This window comes from Spea bombifrons, chromosome 4 (genome assembly GCF_027358695.1).
Source record: "Spea bombifrons isolate aSpeBom1 chromosome 4, aSpeBom1.2.pri, whole genome shotgun sequence".
Classification (NCBI taxonomy): Eukaryota; Metazoa; Chordata; class Amphibia; order Anura; family Pelobatidae; genus Spea; species Spea bombifrons.
The window spans coordinates 98,846,020-98,865,543 of NC_071090.1; the positions used below are offsets into that span (position 1 = coordinate 98,846,020).

Consider the following 19,524-nt stretch of genomic DNA (forward strand, 5'->3'; position numbering starts at 1 on the left):
TTAACCTCTGTGCTTATGGTAAGAACCAGTTCGGAATGAGAACTAGAATGACAACTTTCAGTGATGATTGACATAAATGTATTTAATGATTGATAAATAATCCAGTTTTCATTGTTCTGATGTAAAATGTCTCTGAGACATAATTCTACTTAGAACAGACATCCAGACTTCACTAAACCAAGTGGGGTTATTTCCCTTTAAATGACTGCTCTCCATGCCTTATTTAATTAGATAAATATTCTTTTAAATAGGTAAATCCTTGTTAATATCAGCCAGGATCCTTGATTGTGCAGTTGCCAATCTTGAACATTTACCAAAATATCTACACCCATAAGAGAATACTTTATTTGTGTATATAATAGCCCGCTGTACATGAAAACTCCAACCGGATTTCTAGGTAGGTCTATGAAAAAAATCTAATAAAATAATACAAGCTTTCAGATCACCTTATTGCACTTATTTGTTACTACATTTCATCATCAGTAACAAGACGTGTAAGCTTTTGGTGTGAAGGCCAATGCACAATGATCTCTGAGATATGACATCCTATCTAAGATTTCTGTTCCGCATTGCTGCCCATCTCAAAAGCCAGAAGAAAGTTATTCCACATTTTCAAGACTGTCATATTTAAGTCACACTTTTACTATACAGGGGCCGCTCTAAGCTTTTAGGGACCCTAAACTAATAGATTTAAGGGAGCCCTATCAATAACGAAAGTGGTGAACTGTATAACTATACATACAAAAGTTTCGCAATACGTCTGATTTCAAGTAAAACACAAAAGCGATATAACTTTATGAGAAATCTGGGTCTCTCTCCTTCTATGAGAGTGCCCCCCCTTAGACCAGTGTGGCCCTAAGCAGCTGATTATATGGTAGCATCACCTCTGATCCTATAATCTAAGCCTCTGACCCTCTAGTGGACTTCTGGCTTGTTAAGCACCCCGTGTATCATTCACAGAGCCAACGCTGGAGCTGACTGGTGGTAACTACATACTGTCCTACATGGAAAATAGCTGGCGGGCGGGCAATGGGCCAAATACATACAATGGGATTCTGCAAGGGGAACACCGTGTCAATTTAAAGGGATTTCTCAGGCATCACATGCATTAAAATAGATATGATGGTTGGAGTGGTACTTTAATTGCGTTATTCATTACATTTATAGAAAGCCCCCTTTATCTTGGATTTAAAGTTACACTTCCTGTAGCATCGGTCACCATTATTCGCGAGAAGCTTTTGAACCTGTATGTTCTCATCGTAACATCTTTTAATATTGCATGTAGCTGCCTTCCACAGGATGTTATACACGAAACTGCTCGCCCCCGAATCAATGGAAATACGAGTAAACAATACATCGGGAAGTTTTTGTTGTATCAAATGAGTCATTTTTCTGTTTCATTTTGGGAGGGGTTATGTATTACTGCAGCACTTCAAAAATTCCTAGAGGCATGCTTGTTACCTGTAATCTAGGATAATTACATCTAAAAAGTCTGTTGACTGTGTAATACACTTTAAAATATTTATAGATGTTGACCAGAAAAATGAACGGCAATTAACATTTCATTTACTTGCCTTGTACTTGAATTGCCGGCTGAGCTTTTCCAACTCAATAAAATAGGTTGACTAATGCCTATGGTTTTCATGGACTTGAAGAACACCAGTCTAGTTGTCTTGAGCGAGGTTGTCTCGGACATTTCCCGAGCTGGTGGTTGAGTTCACCTTATTTAATAGATGGGTTGCTCAAGTTAAGATCACTTGAGTCAACTTACTTGACCAGAAGCGGCACATCTTTTTAAGGCATCACTTTACCTTTAAAAACCCCACAACTTTTTGAATATGGTTCACAACTTTATGTACTCCAGATATTGGTGACGGGGAAAGATGAAGTTATGGGAAATCTTAAAATTAAGTAAATACTGGGGAGGACTAAGTCCTTTTGTTGATGGGCTACTTTTATATTTCAGAATGCACTTCAATCCATTTTTATATGTTTAGTAGAGGTTCATGTTTTTTAGTTTGTTAGATTGTTCTACTATATTTTATGTGTCATCGGCTTCGTCTTTCCTCTGTATTATATTTATTTTATACGTCCTTAGGTCATTGCGTGCTTCTGAATTGGGGAAAAACATTATTGTGTGGTGTGTTTCTTAGAATGCGAAGGAGTGCGTGCCAGCCACCAGCTAGAATGGAAAAACACCAATAAAAAGTTTTGTGGTTTAATTACGAAATATAATTTGTCAGCAAACAATCTGCACATATCACTGGTGGTAAATTTCACTCCAAATCCCAAGCGTGATAGAGATCAAAATAAATGGGGAACTTTTTGTGTAATTCCATCCTATTTGAAGTCAGAGGCATGCACGCACTGAGTAATACATTACAATATTCCCAAATATTGCTTTGAAACCTCTGCTGGTTTAGAGCGATTGAAGGTTTTACTTGTAAATAATGATGATTCCATCATCTCTTAACCTACCATGATGGGTTAAAACCTCATCCTTAAACACAAAGGAACCTCCACAGTGAAGTAATGGGTATTTTTTTTAAATTGTTTAAGTAAATTGTAAAGGTGCTTTATGCGAGCTTCACTTTCTTGATAGATAGGCAGGATACCCGGTGCTCTCTCTCTTCTGAGGCTCAGAGATGAGTAGCCCATCTTTATGGACAACATGTGCCATGATGCTTCGTCAACCTTCAGGCAGCCTGAGAATCATGGGATATGTTTGCCCCTATTTGTACCAGCTCCTCTCCACAATGTGTGAAGAGAAGCACAGGCAGATACGCATGACTGTGGGATAACATGCTATCTTATCCAGTATATACCGTATAAAGATCATTTCTTAGTGGTGGGGTAACTGAACGCTGGGTAACTCACGTGACCCGTGTCTGCATGTGTCCGCATATTGACTTGTGGCTCAATGTCTGGCAGGTCTTTGAATGCACGTAAGCTGCATATGATGTGAGCTATAATGTCAATATAATCTACCAAATAATCAAATCTAGCCGTGCTTCCAAATAAATCATTATGTTTCTTCTCCTTCCATTTTAGGTTTCATCCTTGATAAATTTCCCAAAAGTCTTTGGGTAAAACTGTATTCATTTTATTGGTCCCGCAAAGCTTAAATTGTGTCTCTGATTAAGAGGACAGGCCCTTTGTGGGCTTATGATAAACTCCCATATCTGGAAATTCAGGTTTCAGATAGAAACAGCAGTTTCTCTAGAATATTAGAAAGCATTAAACTTAGGAATGTAACTCAGCCTGATATTTCAGTGATAAAATCAGACTTATTTTCTCTTACAAAGACTGGTTGAGCACATATATGAAATCATTGTTAGCTTCAGTTCTAAATTTCCACCTGTTAAATCAGGCCGATATCCCTTCCTGTCTATTACTTAGTCCTGAGCATGGGCTCTCTGTTACTACATGACCCTTCTCTGTTTTATTATCTTTGTATGAATACAGACAGGCCATTTGACACGCTGGACACATGCTTGGCCATACTTACCCAGATGCAGGAGCGCACAGCTAGTGACTGGATATGCACAACCACACAACACGTGAGAATAAAAAGTGCCAAAGCCGCCTCATGGTTGCCAGTCTGGCCAGTGGCGTAACTACAGGGATCACAAACTGCGACTTGTTCCTGTCTCCTTGTGTCGGTTCAGACTTGTTCAGAAAGGGCCCTTCCGACCTGGATTGCTCCATTCTGGGCCGGAAGGACCCTTTCTAAAACAAGTCTGAACTGGCACTGGGAGACAAGAAAGCAGCAAGGTCACATTATGTCACCCCCCTGACTGAAACCTGCAGGAGAGGTCATGGGACATTTATGTTTGTATGTATGTGAGCATGAATGTCTATGTATATGTATATGTGAGCATGAATGTCCGTGTATGAGCATGGATGTGTAAGTGGTGTGAGAAGGAGTGTGTTAGTGGGTATGAGTAAGTATATGTATAAGCACAGATAAGCTGTGTGGGGGCTAGGATGGCACTGATAAACTGCTTGGGGCAAAGGTGGTACTTACAAGCTGTTTGGGCGCAAAGGTGGCACATGTTGCTTGGTGAAGTTGGGGGCCCTGGGGCAATTTTCACACTGGAGCCCTGTAGTTTTTAGTTACGCCCCCGAGTCCAGCCCTGAATATAGACATGAAGAAACACAGCGTTTTTTTTTCTTCAGAACTCCATACCAGTAAGCGCTTTATCATTTGTTTCAATCTCCGTTCCCGTTCATCCCAAATGTGTTTGATGGGATTGAGGTGAAGGCTCTGTGCTGCCGGTCAGCTTCTTCCACACTGATCTCATCCAACCATGTCTTTATGAGCTGGGGCACAGTCATGCTGGGATAGAGAAGGGTCTTCCCCAAACTGTTCCCATAAAGATGGAAGCATAGCATTGTCCAAGATGTCTTGGTTTATCCCCTTTAGCATATCAAGGCATTTTGTACAGTGCTCTGCTCCAACTTTGTGGGAACAGTTTCTTGAGTGCACAAAGCAAGGTCCACAAAGACATGGTTGAACAGTGTGAATAACAAACCAAAGAGAACTTAAATTCTACTCCAGCTTGGAGACAGACCAGTTACCAATAACATAAACCAAGTTGGTTCAAACAAAAATATATTTTTTTATATAAAATACCCTTTTCTAGGGGCCAGGAGCTAACTGCCTCCTCTCATCCATGTCAGACACCAAATGCAATCAGAGGCTGTGTTTTAAGCCATTGCAGTGCATGTCCATTACAGTCACCCGACTGGGAATAAAGAGCCCTCTCCAATGTGCTACTCTCTAATTCTGCCCAATACATATATTAACACTTTACATGTATACTATGGGAAAATGTATCCTTGACTCCAGTTCTGTGGATCTGAATGAATATGCTTCATTTTTGCTGATTATTGTTGATTGGCTGCCTTGGGGGAAGGACAAGGGCGAAAACTTCAAGACAGGAAAGTAATTAAATAACATGGATCTCAGCTTCCATGAGGTTATCTTTTAGAATGTGTCTTCAAAATAATTACACCTAATGCTAAGCATAAATCATAAGGGAGTTTAAATAAATGCACTTAGTATAGGTAAGGACTTTAACAGCAACAGCTCATCTTAAACCAGTACAGTCCAAATTAAACGCAGCCCGCTGTACATGAAAACACCAACCAGATTTCTAGGTAGGTCTATTAAAAAAATCTAATAAAATAATACAAGCTTTCAGATCACCTTATTGCACTTATTTGTTACTACATTTCATCATCAGTAACAAGACGTGTAAGCTTTTGGCGCGAAGGCCAATGCACAATGATCTCTGAGATATAAGATTTCTGTTCCGCATTGCTGCCCATCTCAAAGGCCAGAAGAAAGTTATTCCACGCTGTGTTTTGTTTATAACATAGTTATGAATGAGAGTAACACCATCTCACATCTCACCATCGCATGCAGGAGTATACTTGCTTACACGTTGGGACCCCATACCTGATTTACGAGCAGCACTACCTCTTCTAGTTGATGCCCTTCTAAGCTGAGGAGCATGGGCTGATCTTGGGGCCTATCTTATTTCTCATGTCAAATTGCGCAGTCTCTCCAAAATTACCCTGTTGCTCACTTTTGCTTCATGAGCATCTGTCCTTAAAGGTGCTGTTCCACCTAGGGTGCCTCATAAAATATCACCTGATAAGTGCTGCATCATGTAAAGAGAAGTTGAAGAAAAGGATCCGCCATTTTGTTTTTCTCCTCAACGCTCCTTGTCACTTAAAAACAGCATTAAAATATTTGTTGAGATTCTCTTTCTTTCTTCCAACCCATCCTCTGTCTATTACATTGCAGCAGTCTGACCTCCTACAACCACCTTGGCCCCTTTCAACTAGAAGATCTTCACACAAACACCCCTCCAAGATGTCAGAAAATGGCAGACAGCGAGAGCAGAGCAGTGCCGAGGGAACAAATTAAAACGCCCAGCTGAGTGTTTCTGAAAAAAGAAACTTCAGAAAAATGGTAGATTGTTTTAAAACGGTAATACGATCAGCGCCTTTAAATGATGTACTTTGATTTAAAAATGATAGCTGTTAAATCCTACAAGACAGCTACATGTATCCATATCTTAAGAATGTCACTAATACTACCACAGGGGTGGCAATACGACATGACTCAAACATCCTCTTTCCGCTGAGCACGGAAAGATGTGGGATATTACCGTAATAGAGCCCGGATACCTTTGCAACTTTTACCTGAAGCATGTAGTGATGTAATTGCACTTATTGAAGAAAAGATGACGACTGAGTACCGCCCTACACGGAACCCAGAGCATATTTATAAGGAGAAGCCTGACACCTGACACTAGCACAAAGCACCCCGAGCTACCAGGAGACAAATCGTGGCTTGCACAGGTAAAGTAAGAGGATCCATGTAGGGGTGTAAGTGTAGCAGCTTAACTACTGTTGACAGATGTATTTTTTTCTGGCACAATGAAAGAATGTGAATCACCAGCGATGTGAGCTGAATTAGATGTTTTTGAGAGAACAGGAGTGGTACAGAGACAGACTTACTAAGTTATGGGTCTTCAATCCTTCATTTAATAACTGCTGCTAAGAGGTACTGCAAAGCATTGAAAAAAATTAAATGACATGTAAGAGATTAAGGATATATTTTCATTTATTTATGCTGAGTAACAAAAACCAAGTGAGCAACGGAGAGTGTGGGGTCGCTAGGTCTGGTTTCCAAATGTAGAACAAATTCAATGTCTTAACTATTTTGACCCAGTCTAGCTTTAGTTGAACGTCATTTTCCATCCATCCACTGCCTTTTCTTGAATGGTTTTTTTTTTTTTTTTTTTTTTTTTTAAGTATAAGAATCAGCATAATCAAGTGATCAAGGTAGCTATGTTCTTCCCTGTGTCTAAACTGACAATGTGAAATGGATGTAATTTGACAAATTATTTTTTTATGAGGAAAATAGTAATTTTTGTTAATATGATAAATGTGTCATTATTCTCTGTTCCTTTTTCTTCTGCCTCGGTGCTTATGGTTTGTTTTGTATCTGTACAAAGAATATACATTGTTTTTTTTATTATTATTATCTAGGACCACTACACACTCTCTTGTTTTCCCTTCACAGAAATTGGTATCAGTATATCAGCCTGCTAACACCGCAGTAATGGGTCTCCCACCAGCAGCATGGTGAGTATCACACAAGACGCTGTTAAAAATCAACTTCATGGTAGGAAGAGGATCATCTTTAGGTTCTCTATTCAGAAATTACCGAACATAGGGTGATAATGTGTCATAATTACCCCTGCTCAAGTCAGCACATATTGGAAACATTGTTTCCTGGCAACTCCTGGGTCTCACTAGTTGGCTAAGCTGAGCCCTCACTCACTTAACGGGAAGGCGACTTGGAGAAACCCGCTTCTGGGACAGTGCTTTGAGTGGACTTTTGCATGAGGTGGTGGATTCCAAGGGAATGGTCTAAACCATAACCATTCCCACTAAAATGTATGTCTACACGTTTTTGGCCACAGCCTGCCTGTTTTCAGGCATATGCCACCAGTTTGTGCATTACTCTTGGTAATGTTAGTCTATATTACGGTATTTCATGATTGGCTGGTAGAAGACTTTTTTTTTTAATAATAGTTCCATAAAAAAAAAAAAATCTGTTTTTTTTCCCCCAGGAAAAATGAAGAACTTTCCTTTAAAAGATTTGGCTCTTCGCCAACAGAGGTAAGGAAAATATAATGTGTGAGATACAAGAGTCACAGAAGCATGATCGCTGCACTTTACATGGCTTTGCATGATGTGGCTCTGGAACACTAGGTTCCAACAACGTCAATCTAACGTCAACGGCCTGTGTTAGGAGACGCTGCCGAGAGCTCGGAGCTAGCGGTCTGCGCAACAAGCGGAATCATTATCCACACTGGTGATTCCTACACCTAACCAATCTATTAGCATATATTGGAGGATAACCACCACCTCTGTGCTTAATTCCAGCACATTGCTATAGTGATATCACACATTTATTTTATCTACCCCTCTGTTGAAGCCGAAAGGTGAAACATGTTAGCGCAGGGCAGCTGTTCCTCCTCTCTGGCAGCCGGTGGACGTCGGCGCAATGTGCTCAGACAACCTCCACTGCTGCCAGCACCTCAGCCGGGGCTTCTACAACGGAGTGCCGGCGTGACATGACCTTCCAGTGCTCTGTCATAGAACCCCCAGCGGAAGTACCGGCCAGTAGCAGTGGAGGTTGTCTGAGCACATTGCGCAGACGTCCACCGGTTACCAGAGGAGGATTCAGGTCCACTGCTGCGCTGTGGGGTATTCTCCTCTCTGGCCGCCGGTGAAGATGATGCGCTCAGACAACCCAGCTGCTGCCGGCACTTCCGCTGGAGCTTCTATGACGGAGCGCCGGAAGCGGAAGTGCCAGCAGCAGCGGAGGTTGTCTATGCGCATCGCAAAGATGTCCATCAGCTGCCCCCACTAGACACCAGGGAGTCTGGGGATGCATTGGTAAGTCTGCGGTGGAGCAGAGTGGCATATCTAGGGGATAGAGTACCATATCTGGGGAGCAGAGTGGCATGTATTTTTTATTTAACAATATTTTTTTTCTTTAAAATGGCACCAAAATCTAAGGGGGCACGGCCTAAATTCGGGCCAATATGGTATATTTATTGGAAATACATTTGTAATCTCAAATCTTTAGTGCTGACCACTATTGTATCAATAGCTGTATAATTATCTTGGGGTTATCTGGGAACAGCCACAATCTGGTGGTATTCAGCAGCCTTTTTTCTTTTCTCAGTAACCACTATACCCACTCCTGACACAGGCCTTCACATGGCACTTTATATTAAGGACTGGTCAAAATCAGGCCTGAATGTTCTCTTCACGCATCTGACTCTGATAAGGGGTAGTAATAACTTTTTCATATCTAAAGACTGCATGTTTACTTACCTAGCCCGTCACACATATTAAGTATTTTCTGTAAGTCAAATTGTTTTGTTATATACTACTTATTATGTCCTGTTTACCCATTGTACAGCGCTACTGAATATGATGGTGCTATATAAAATAATAAAAAGAATCCTGAGGTTTTTTTTTCCTATTACTGTTTATTCTTGCTTGTCTACAGATGTCCACAGACATTGGCCTACGACAGAATTGGCTTTTAGCTAACCAGGTTCTTTACCCAACACCTCCCTATGCATCACTGAGGGAGAACATAGCCAAAGTTTTCATAGTTCCTGTTAGGAAACGGAGATTCTTGGATATGATAAAGAAGTTTGATCTAAATGGTAAGTTCAACTAAACATCCAGGGCTAGATTTACACTACAGCAGCCACCCCTATGCATTAACAAATAAATGTGTGTATATATATATATATATATATATATATGTGCAATAAGCCTCTATTAAACATATATATATATATATATATATATATATATATATATATATATATATATACACACGTGTATATATATATATATCTATATATATATGTATATATATATATATATATAAAACAATTCTGGTGTGGTATGCTCTAGCTCCAAAACAAATAAATAGGTTACAGAGTATAAAAATAATATATTTAATAGAGGCTTATTGCATCAATATTTAAAATACATAATTGAACATATAAAAAACAATTGATATAATATACAATTTGCCAAACAAATGCCAGTGACCTGACGCGTTTCGCCCCTCATCAAGAGCTCTTTGATGACTCTACAATGTGGGTAGCGGGTAGACCTCTGTGAATGCCCCACTTTTAAAATAGAATTGAACCTGGTGAGGGATATACACAGTTTTGAATTAAATCCAGTTGCACTATAATGAATCAGCCATACTATACTCCTTTTACTCTGCAAAGCAGGCCTTACAGGTTACAATGTCTATATTATTAAGCCAGCTCTAAAAATCCTCTGAAGAAGCCCCTTAAGGGCGAAACGCACCAGGTCACTAGCATTTGTGTATTTGTTTTGCCAATTGATTGTATACCATATCAATTGTTTCTTATATATTTAATTATGTATTTTTATACTCTGTAACCTGTTTATTTGTTTTGGAGCTAGCGCATACACCAGAATTTAAAGATTTTGCATATTTTTCTTTTTGCTATTTAGGGAACACTACCAACTGGTAGTATTGCAGCAGTTTCTCTATTACATTTTTTTCTCTGTTGATTCTTTGTTTTATTTTTCCTTTATATATATATATATATATATATATATTTTTTTTTTCATTTACCTGATTTATATTACGGTGCAGACCAATACACTCTTGAATTAACTACTAAATGGTCAGCACATATTATTCAATTTGGGGGGGGGCAATCCTGGTCACATTCTGCCTTCTACTGCTTACCATCAAGTAGTTTCCTCATGTCACTGTCAGTCAGAAGAGCTGGGTCACTGAACATGAATGGCTGAACAAAATGAAAACCAGTTCATTCTGTGGCAAACCTAGGAATTTCCAAGGTAGTGGACAGGGACCTCTCTCTTGCTCCAGATGAGAGGCAGATCAGAAACATCTTGCTGCCTCCAGCAGGTGAAAAAAGCATTGCCCTGTGGTCTGTTACTCATCAGCGATATCCACAATGGTCCCAGATAAGCGCTTTAGCTGTTGGGTTGTTTCACCCTTTGCATAATGTTTATTGCAGGAGAAAAAAACTATGCATAACAAGAATAACAAGTGAATGTTCTTTTATATATATTTTTATTTCAGATCTCAGTTATGTGTATTTTTCTACCAGTGACAACGAGCATGAATTTATTGGCACTAACACGCCAACTCCTATTATGGATATTTTCCAGAAGTCATGTGTTGTGGAAAATGGGACGCTTTGGGCAAAATCATTGCAAGGCCAAAATGTGAACTTAAAAGGTTAGTTCTATATTATATCCTTTTCACTAAATAATCTGGCAAAAAGTTATGGTAGATTTTTTTGGGAAAAACAGCCAAATGCTGTTTCCTGCCTAGAGAAAGAACAAACAGACCCAGAAAGCAGGACTTCACATGGAGCCTCCAGGTCAATTATTATTATTATTATTATTATTATTATCCTTTATTTATATAGCGCCAACAGTTTACGCAGCGCTTAATACAATACATAATTTCAAGGGATATGACAAGACAAGATTTGACAGACTAAGATAAACCGATACATTTGGTGGAGAGAGCCCTGCTCGCAAGCTTACAATCTAGAGGGAAAGTTTACAATCTAGAGTCAAACCCAGAGTTAAGAAAAAAATGTTGGTGCGCTAAGCTAGTCTCAGGCTTAAATAATACAAATGTATAATATGAGGCCTACCAAACAGTGTGAGCGTGTTGCAAATGCAGCTTGCTGTCCAGGGGTTAAATGGGAGGAGGTTTAATTGCACCTCCCCCAACACATTAATAAGGTTTTGGTAGCAGTATAAACTGCTTTGTGTGCCCACTACGTAGGAGGTGAGAGTAGGTTCTCACCCTATTGAGAGTGTGCCTTGACGTGGCGGGTGAGCTTAATTATGCTTTGGCCAATTCATATAACCAAAACCTCTCATTTATATTATGTTTATATATTTGTTGCCAACTTTATTAGGGTGAGAAGCGCAGACAGTTTTTGTTTTTGTATACAAACCCACAGAGTTCTCAGGTATATTGATGTCTGATGCATGATTTCTGAGCACACATGAGCATACCTGGGAATTTCACAGGCTGGTTCTCCAAGAGCTGTCCATCTCCTCCATATGAAAGCTGAAAAGAAACAAAGCTGGGTAGGTGGGAATAGTTGTGCTCCGTGCCCAAGTGACCCTGTTTAGGAGGGAAAGCCCCTCTTTCCCAACCTGATATCTCGCTTTTCCTTCAGTATATGAAAGGGGTGAAGTAAATGAGCACGAAGGGGGTGAAGCTCAAGATCCCCCAGCGATCAAAGGACTACCGTAGAGCCCTGTGGTTAACTGTAAACCCCAGAGCCTCAAGAGCTAACACAGAGAGCTGGATTGCAGATGCAGGCGGCCCCTCTATTAAAGGATAGGCTTTATTTACCCAATAACATAGCGATGCTGGCCAGGTGTGCTTTATGTCCTATTTACTAACAGGGATCGTATGCTTTAATCCTGCAGCAAAATTTATCATTGGCATTGGCAATTTAGCACAAGGAGAGAAGACCCCTGTTAGTTTAAACATCTATAACACAAACCTATATCTCTCTTACCAATCTGGCAAACTTCAAGTACAGGTGAGTGCGAAACACTTCGATGTACAGTGCAATAGTAAAGGAATTTCAGTATACAATAATTATATCGAATATTATTATGAACAAAAACACAAATATATAAAAATGAAATGAGTTAGCATTTAACACTTAAAAATAAGGACCTATGGAATAGATTAAAAAAAATGTTGGTTTATATTGTGGAGAGCTTAGTTTTTAATACTTACATTGTTTCTGTGTTTTTCTTTATTTTTTTAGCCAGAGACTCAAAACGCCATTAATTACAGCAGCCCGGATGCCCAGAAGTTTTTTTTCTTCGTTACACAAACTGGTTCTGTAACGTATTCATTTGAGCCGGTTACGGCCCCAAATTGGTTCCTCAGCACTAGCTCTCAAGGAAACTCGCCTGTTACGGTTCAGCCGCTCTCTGCCAATTCCTATAATAAAGAATTCAAGTTTGACCCAGGATATTTTATTCCTGGTGTTTCTGGGAGCGTTAGTAGGTTTGATAGACCTTCACAAGAACAGGAAACGTTTGGTAAGTCTATTCCTCATATGCAAAGAAAATATAGTAAAGAGGTGTGTAAAATATGGCAAAATACCTGCTTGCCACTCTTTAACAGGGACGATCCTGTTACCTAGAACAAAAAATAACATTAACGAACAGAGCACAACAATCTATGGCAGGTTAAGTGTTCTGCCACATCCTATAGTGCTATAAAATATTTCTAATACAGGATTCTGCATAACCTATTGTGAGAACTCGTCTAACGCTCCCTAGTTCCTGTTTTCTGGATCACTGTTTAATGTCCCTAACATCACCCTATAGAAGAATGCGTAGTAAAGTAATTTCTGAGTACTTTACTATGAATTCTTCCAAAACGAAAAAAATAAATAAAAAAAACAACACTTAACACCTGCTGCTGCTGCAGCTACTCTTCATGGTCTAGCTATTCTTGCTACTAATTGGCTGCTTGTAGACAAGGGCAAGGTGGGGCTCCAGGTGGTCTACCATAAGAGGTTAAACAGCATGCCAATGGAATGTTCCTGCTTATTGTTCCTCTCCTGAAAACAGGATTTAAGATGGCCTCTTCCACATTTACATAGGTTTATTTACCTTAAAAAATTAAAAAGTAGGATAAAGCGTCAAATCTGCTACCATGGTGCTCTTCATAGGGATAATGCTCAGGTTGAGGAAGAACGTGGTATGAATGAGTCCATGATGGGATAATGTAGGTGTTTGCTGTAATACAGACATGTGTTCTTGTTTTAGGTGACATTGACCAGTATGTTCTGAATGGATCCAAAGAGATGTTTAGTCCGTATACGTTGTCTTTGAGGCCAGCTGGAGACGTGGCAAACAGAAGTTATTTTCTGCAAAATGAGAACTTTCCCAAAAAGCAATTGAGAAACAGCAGAGGTCAGTCCCATATTTATAAGCGGTCTGCAAAAATGTATTGGGTTAGGAAGTTATCTCCATTTGATGTTACTGCAACAAAATATGTCCCTGTAACCATGACTATAATAATTAGCACCTATAGAAGAATTTATTGGACCAAATTTTTGGGACAGCTAGACAGTGCTCAAAAAACAGGACTGTTGGGAGGTATGTTAAAATACATTTCATTGGCGGAGGCCAATAATAAGGCAAATATTCAGATTACAGACTTTAAATGCTATATTACCAGATGTTTGAGTAGTTTATTCCCTTAAAAAAAGATGGAATGGTCCACTCCAAAGGAGTCAAATGAGACAGAAATTACATTTTCTAACTATTAAGGGAATAGACTGTTTAAAAAAAAAAAATTAAACGTCCAACGACTAACCTATCTGAAAGGAGCTTTGATTTCTCACAACAAAATACATAAATAAAATGAGACATGAATTTGATTTTACTGTCAGAGCAGCAAACTTTACTGAGGTCCTTAAAGAAAATTCCCTCTTTATATTTATATTCTAAAAGAAATATTTTTTTGGTTGCGCAGACAATGTATATATTTTGCGCTGTTTTGACTTAATGTTAATGATTTTTATGATGGATGCATATTTCAAATGTGTATTTCCATTCTGTTTACAGGAATACAATATAGAACAACCTATTCGATAAGCCGCGTGGCCAACTGGAACCAACCTTGCGGTTCACCGAGACATCCGGTTGCCAGATATGAACTATTTCCACATCAGTTTTAAAAAAAAATGTAAATTATAGGTTCCCATTAAAGAATTATTTTCAATGCCTTCTTTGTAATAAGTTTTGTATTATATAAAAAAAAACATTAAATATTTTATTATTACTATGCTATGGAATTGTTAATATAGAAGTCTGACATATACATTATCAGATCACAATCACCACCAAGAAAAAAATTATTGCACTAAGAATATTAGTTACAAACAGAACCCCCCCTATACATTTGTAAGGGGGGCACCACATAATTTAAAGGGACCTCTTAGTTATCATATACATTAAAGTGCATGTGATATCTGGAGTGTCCCTATAAATTTGTTCAAAATTTGTGACAAAATGACACAAATAATAATATAAATTACCCTGGTCACATTCATTTCTTATTTAATTGCCTGGTGCTGATCTATTATATATATATATATATATATATATATATATATATATATATAACTGAACAAATAAAAGAGGAAGCTAGTCATTTTCCACGCAGCATCGTTTTGTGTGATAGAGGGAAAATTAAAGACATGGTTATCAAATCCATTATTTTAACTGACTTCCTGGGCAGCCTAGATTATTTTTAGATGATTTCTACCACATTTTATGAAAGAATCCTCTTAAATAGAGAATAAAATGTAACAATGAACAAAACAATGTGTTGTTTACAACTCTAAGCTACTCTAAATAGTAACAGGAAGAGACATTGAAGCTGCTGTAAACGGCGGGGATTACCCTGTAGACTTCCAAAGTTGCGCTTAAAGTTGATGCCCCTTTTTGGGGAACAACAAAAAAAAAGACGTATAGCCGGGGCAATGAATATGTTGGCCCAATTAAAAGTAGCATCATTGACTTACCGCAATACTTTGTTTTATTCAGGATAACCTTCAAAGTGTACTCTTAGCAATATATTAAAAGGATGTAACTCCATGACAATGTTATGACTGTACCCAAAGTGACGAATATAACAGTAATGTCTATGGACCAGATCACTCACAGGCAAACTGGTGATAAATCATCAGAATCTGTGAGCCATGGCCTATTCACACGTTGAACCGACTGTTAATTAAACATGTTTTTTTTTTTCCCCAAAAAGTCAAGTTTATTTATATTATTTACATCGGATTTCTGGATTGTCCCTGTTATGTTACAAGCCAAAGATGCTATTTACAGATATTGCATTGGTATTTACCTATATGCATATATCATATGTAACATACAATTAAAAAGACACTGGATAACTACCATACTTTGGGTATAAATGTTTTAAAAATGTTACAATTGTATCAATCTCTCTCTCTTGTAACTGTAGAGCATTCATGTATCTTGTTAGTGGCACATTGATGTCACTACATGAGGGCGCATGCAACTACCCTACTCTTTGAAGGTATCTCCATAGGGCTCAAAGATCCTGACCTTAGTAGTTGCCTACGATTGGGTATAAATGTATGTCCCATTAAATGACAGGTCATTCTTGAAACTCAAAGGTTGATCAGGTGTCTACACTTTCAGGACATCATTTTCACATGTTGGTGACCAGTATATGTAAAGTGTATTATGTACAGTTATTAGTAGGGGGTTAAAAATGGTTGGCAGTGACATAAAATAAGCAGATTTTTTACCTCTTGTAGTCAGTATGAGCCAAATACATATGAGATTAAACAATACCAGGACCGCCTGAACGCAGGACAAAAGGGGCAGCCGCCCAGGGTCCAGTAATCCCTGGAGGCCCAAAGCAGCTGCCCCTTGAGCCCAGAACACCACCGGAACAGGGCACTTACTCGGTGGCTCTTCCTTAAAATAGATCTCAACTCACCAGCTGTCTCTCTCTTCGGGGGCAGGAAGCCTCTTGTGCTCCCCGCATGTATGCAGTAAGCATGTAAGTCAGAGTGTCGGGGGTCACATCAGCTCCCGCGCTTAGACTCCAGAGAACGTAACTGCAAGCGCCAGACTGAGAGGGGACCACGTGGATGAAATTTGGGCAAGTCCTGCGTCTGTGTGTAATCTGGGTGCTGGTGCAAATCCTGGCGGAGTAGGACAGAGGTGTGACACAGTGAAGGAGGGGATAAAGGGACTTGGAAGGTGTGGGTTCAAATCACACGGGGGGCCCACACAGGGTGTCAACATCCAAGGCCGGCTCTGATCGCAACGCGCACATGCATTTCGGGTCACTCGTCAGATCGGCATAGTATTGTGCTCCTGCCCTGTGTGAGTCGAGTGGAGATGTCTCATGCAGAGTGTTGCTAGTGTCAGAAGGATAGAACTACTTGTTTTCTGGGTTTTTTTGGTGTTGGGGTGGAGGGTGTGATTGCGTGCTAAGGATCGTTCGGGGGGGGTTATTGGCAGGGAAACAGTAGCCCACGGTTTAATCAATATTGAAGACGGTTAGTGATAATTATATTCCAATTTACCAATTATTTCTTCAACTTGCTTTACATTACATTAATTTGAAGCCTGATCAGTCGCACAAGCAGGTGGGGGTAAGGTGTCCTTAACTTTACATAACGCAGTTCCTTCCCTAACAGTTAAATAGTGTTTTTCCTGGTTTAATTATCTTTTCATTTTCTGTATGAACATACGCTGTGGCCTCTTAGCATAAGAATATAGATAATAGGATCACATTACCCTCAGATAAAAGTGACTGTTAATTTGAAGTTGAATCTTCTACTGGGCCACTAGCTTTCATGACATTCAGTTAATTCTCTTCTCCATCTGATCTTTATATCTTTCCTAGTGTTGGCCCAATGACAATATTCCAAATGCTAGAAACAATGGTAGCTTTAGGTTTAATATGAGACATATTAATCACCATAAGCCAGTGCATTATATTGTACATAGAACACAAATAATGTGGGCATAGGGCTACCAACGGCGACAAAAAGACATCAGCAATCAATTCTTATGTATTTTAGTTTCCAAATGAATAAGCATCATTATACCTGGGAACGCTGCAGGTTTGAATTCGAGTCTCTTGGTGAGATGATGTTTCCCTGAGTCTCAGCCAACCTAATACAAAAATTATGGCTGCCTGCGAAACACAAAAACAGGGTTTTTCTATATTAATATTAATCTATATTAGTATTAATAATGTAAGACAAGTAGAGTTCTACATTTTCCTCTTTCAGTGTTTCATATTTAATGATGCTTTACGTATACCATAAACACATTAATACCGTTTATTAAATAGGCTGAAGAAGCAGTGAATGTATTTGTGTTATTTAATGTGGTTTTGTACATATATAATAATTTTTTATATATTTGTTTATTGTTTTTCTCCCCTGCCTCATCATGTTGCCGTGTCTCACACGTTCATGTTTTGTGAACTAATAATTGATTCTGCTTTAATGAAGTCATAACTCCCTTAGTTAGAAGCAGGCTGCACATTCTACTGCACACTCAGATAGCTTTTCGATGTGGATGTATCAGCATGAAGCTGTTCCTGATCGGTGTTATTATTTGGGTTCTTTTGGTGTCATCTGAGAGCTCAGAACATGGAGGTGAGTTTATCGGTTATTACAGATTACTTGGCATCAAGGGCTTTAGGGATGATTATATACCGCAATGACTGTTATTATTAACTCTATGATTTATGGATGTTTTATAGTTTTACAGCTCATACCCCATTGTATTTAAAACAGGTTAATGCCTATAATTGACAATTAGTTTTAAAACCAAGTATATTTAATAATGTGTTATTCATACTAGATTATCCATATTGTGTAAATACCAATAAAGTTACATTTTACAGATTACAGGGACATCCTGTTTATTAAAAGACCTTTTGTTTTTATTTCAGTCTGTGGAAACAGACCCCTAGTGGAGGATTTCCGTGGCTCCCGCGTGGTGGGGGGAAAGGATGCGGAGCCCGGTAACTGGCCCTGGGCAGTGAGTATCCAGGAGGACGTTGACAACGAGTATTTCCATTTATGCGGCGGCGTTGTCCTCAATAATTTGTGGGTTCTCACAGCTGCCCATTGTTTCAAAGATCGCGGCAAGTAAGTAAACAAAAAACTAACATGGCATACACTTAGGTCAATATGGGATTTATTAATGCCTGAAAAAGTAAATTCACTAATAAAATGTACTTTGGTTTATTCAGTGACTATCATACCTGGAGACTTGTGTTTGGCGCCAACCAACTTTCAGACATGGGGACAAAGGCTCAGATCAGAGCTATAAAAGAAAAGATTCAACACGAGAACTACAACCCGGAAACGGAGAGTAATGACATCACCTTGCTCAGGCTGAATAAGCCTCTGAAATTTGATGACTACACTCAGCCAGCGTGTCTCCCGGCCAAACAAGCCATTCTGGACAAAATGGACGAATGCTACATCGCAGGCTGGGGCGTCCTTAAAGAAGCCTGTAAGTATCCATAGACTTTATATATAAGAATAGACTCTCTCATTATCCCTGCGTGCTTATCTTCCCCTATCCATGGATTGGGCCCTTGTGGCACCTTTCTGGACACTGGGGCCTGGTGGCCCCATTGTAAGCTTTAGAGCCAGGTCACTCCATTCTAAGGGTGACGGAAGGAGCATGGGGTGGGAGGGGGCACCAAGATTTCTGAGGCCAGCCCTGTATCTGATAACTCTTTTATTCATCAGCCACTGAAACATCGGACGTCCTCCAGGAAGCTCCTGTGAATTTAATTCCAGTGGAACGCTGCAACCGTCCAACCTGGTACAATGGAGCTTTGGGTGACTACAACTTGTGTGCCGGATATGAACAGGGTGGTATCGACAGTTGCCAGGTAAGACCATTATTGTACTCATTCCCTTCTTGTTAATGTTTTTAACACCATGTAAAGTATTTGTTTCATAAAACAGTGCAGAGGAACATCCGAGGATGTAGTAATTATTAATAGTTTTCTTAAGAAATGCTTTCTTTTCTTGATTCACACAGGGTGACAGTGGAGGACCTCTGATGTGCAAAAAAACCAAAGCTAAGTTCTTCACCGTGGTTGGCATAACCAGCTGGGGCTCCGGCTGTGGCCAGAAGCAAAACCCTGGAGTTTACACCTCTACCCAGTATTACCTCGAGTGGATCTCTAAACACATGTCCGAGAAGCCTGCATCCAAATCTTTGAAGATGAAGGCTATGAAAAAAATCTGGCCTAAATTAGCTGAGAAAATCAGCAAAGCTGGCAAGGAAACCCATTAA

General features: G+C 39.4%; 2 protein-coding genes and 1 long non-coding RNA gene across 3 annotated transcripts; all 3 read left to right on the forward strand.

The window, feature by feature from the left end:
• Nucleotides 1-6,288: 6,288 nt before the first annotated feature.
• Nucleotides 6,289-7,165, forward strand: LOC128490435 (uncharacterized). The gene is made up of 2 exons (XR_008353948.1): nt 6,289-6,375; nt 7,103-7,165. It is a non-coding gene; the product is annotated as an uncharacterized LOC128490435 (long non-coding RNA).
• A 3,590-nt stretch (nt 7,166-10,755) lies between these two features.
• LOC128491807 (uncharacterized) lies at nt 10,756-14,462 on the forward strand. Its single transcript, XM_053464130.1, has 5 exons — nt 10,756-10,867; nt 12,088-12,203; nt 12,438-12,717; nt 13,453-13,599; nt 14,257-14,462. The coding sequence occupies exons 1-5, from the start codon at nt 10,783-10,785 to the stop codon at nt 14,367-14,369; spliced, it is 741 nt and encodes a 246-aa protein (XP_053320105.1). The 5' UTR covers nt 10,756-10,782; the 3' UTR covers nt 14,370-14,462.
• Nucleotides 14,463-17,788: 3,326 nt separating this feature from the next.
• On the forward strand, nt 17,789-19,524 carry LOC128491483 (acrosin-like). The gene is made up of 5 exons (XM_053463803.1): nt 17,789-17,858; nt 18,158-18,356; nt 18,461-18,726; nt 18,969-19,114; nt 19,267-19,524. Exons 1-5 carry the CDS (start codon nt 17,789-17,791, stop codon nt 19,522-19,524), a joined length of 939 nt encoding a protein of 312 aa, XP_053319778.1.

Excerpts from the sequence above, each read along its gene's own strand:
- LOC128491807 (XM_053464130.1), top strand. The coding sequence starts at position 10,783 with ATGGATATTTTCCAGAAGTCATGTGTTGTGGAAAATGGGACGCTTTGG. Across the intron at positions 12,718-13,452 it reads ACAAGAACAGGAAACGTTTG|GTGACATTGACCAGTATGTT; the intron begins GTAAGTCTATTC and ends TTCTTGTTTTAG. Across the intron at positions 13,600-14,256 it reads GCAATTGAGAAACAGCAGAG|GAATACAATATAGAACAACC; the intron begins GTCAGTCCCATA and ends TTCTGTTTACAG.
- LOC128491483 (XM_053463803.1), top strand. The coding sequence starts at position 17,789 with ATGAAGCTGTTCCTGATCGGTGTTATTATTTGGGTTCTTTTGGTGTCA. Across the intron at positions 18,357-18,460 it reads TGTTTCAAAGATCGCGGCAA|TGACTATCATACCTGGAGAC; the intron begins GTAAGTAAACAA and ends TGGTTTATTCAG. Across the intron at positions 19,115-19,266 it reads GTGGTATCGACAGTTGCCAG|GGTGACAGTGGAGGACCTCT; the intron begins GTAAGACCATTA and ends TGATTCACACAG.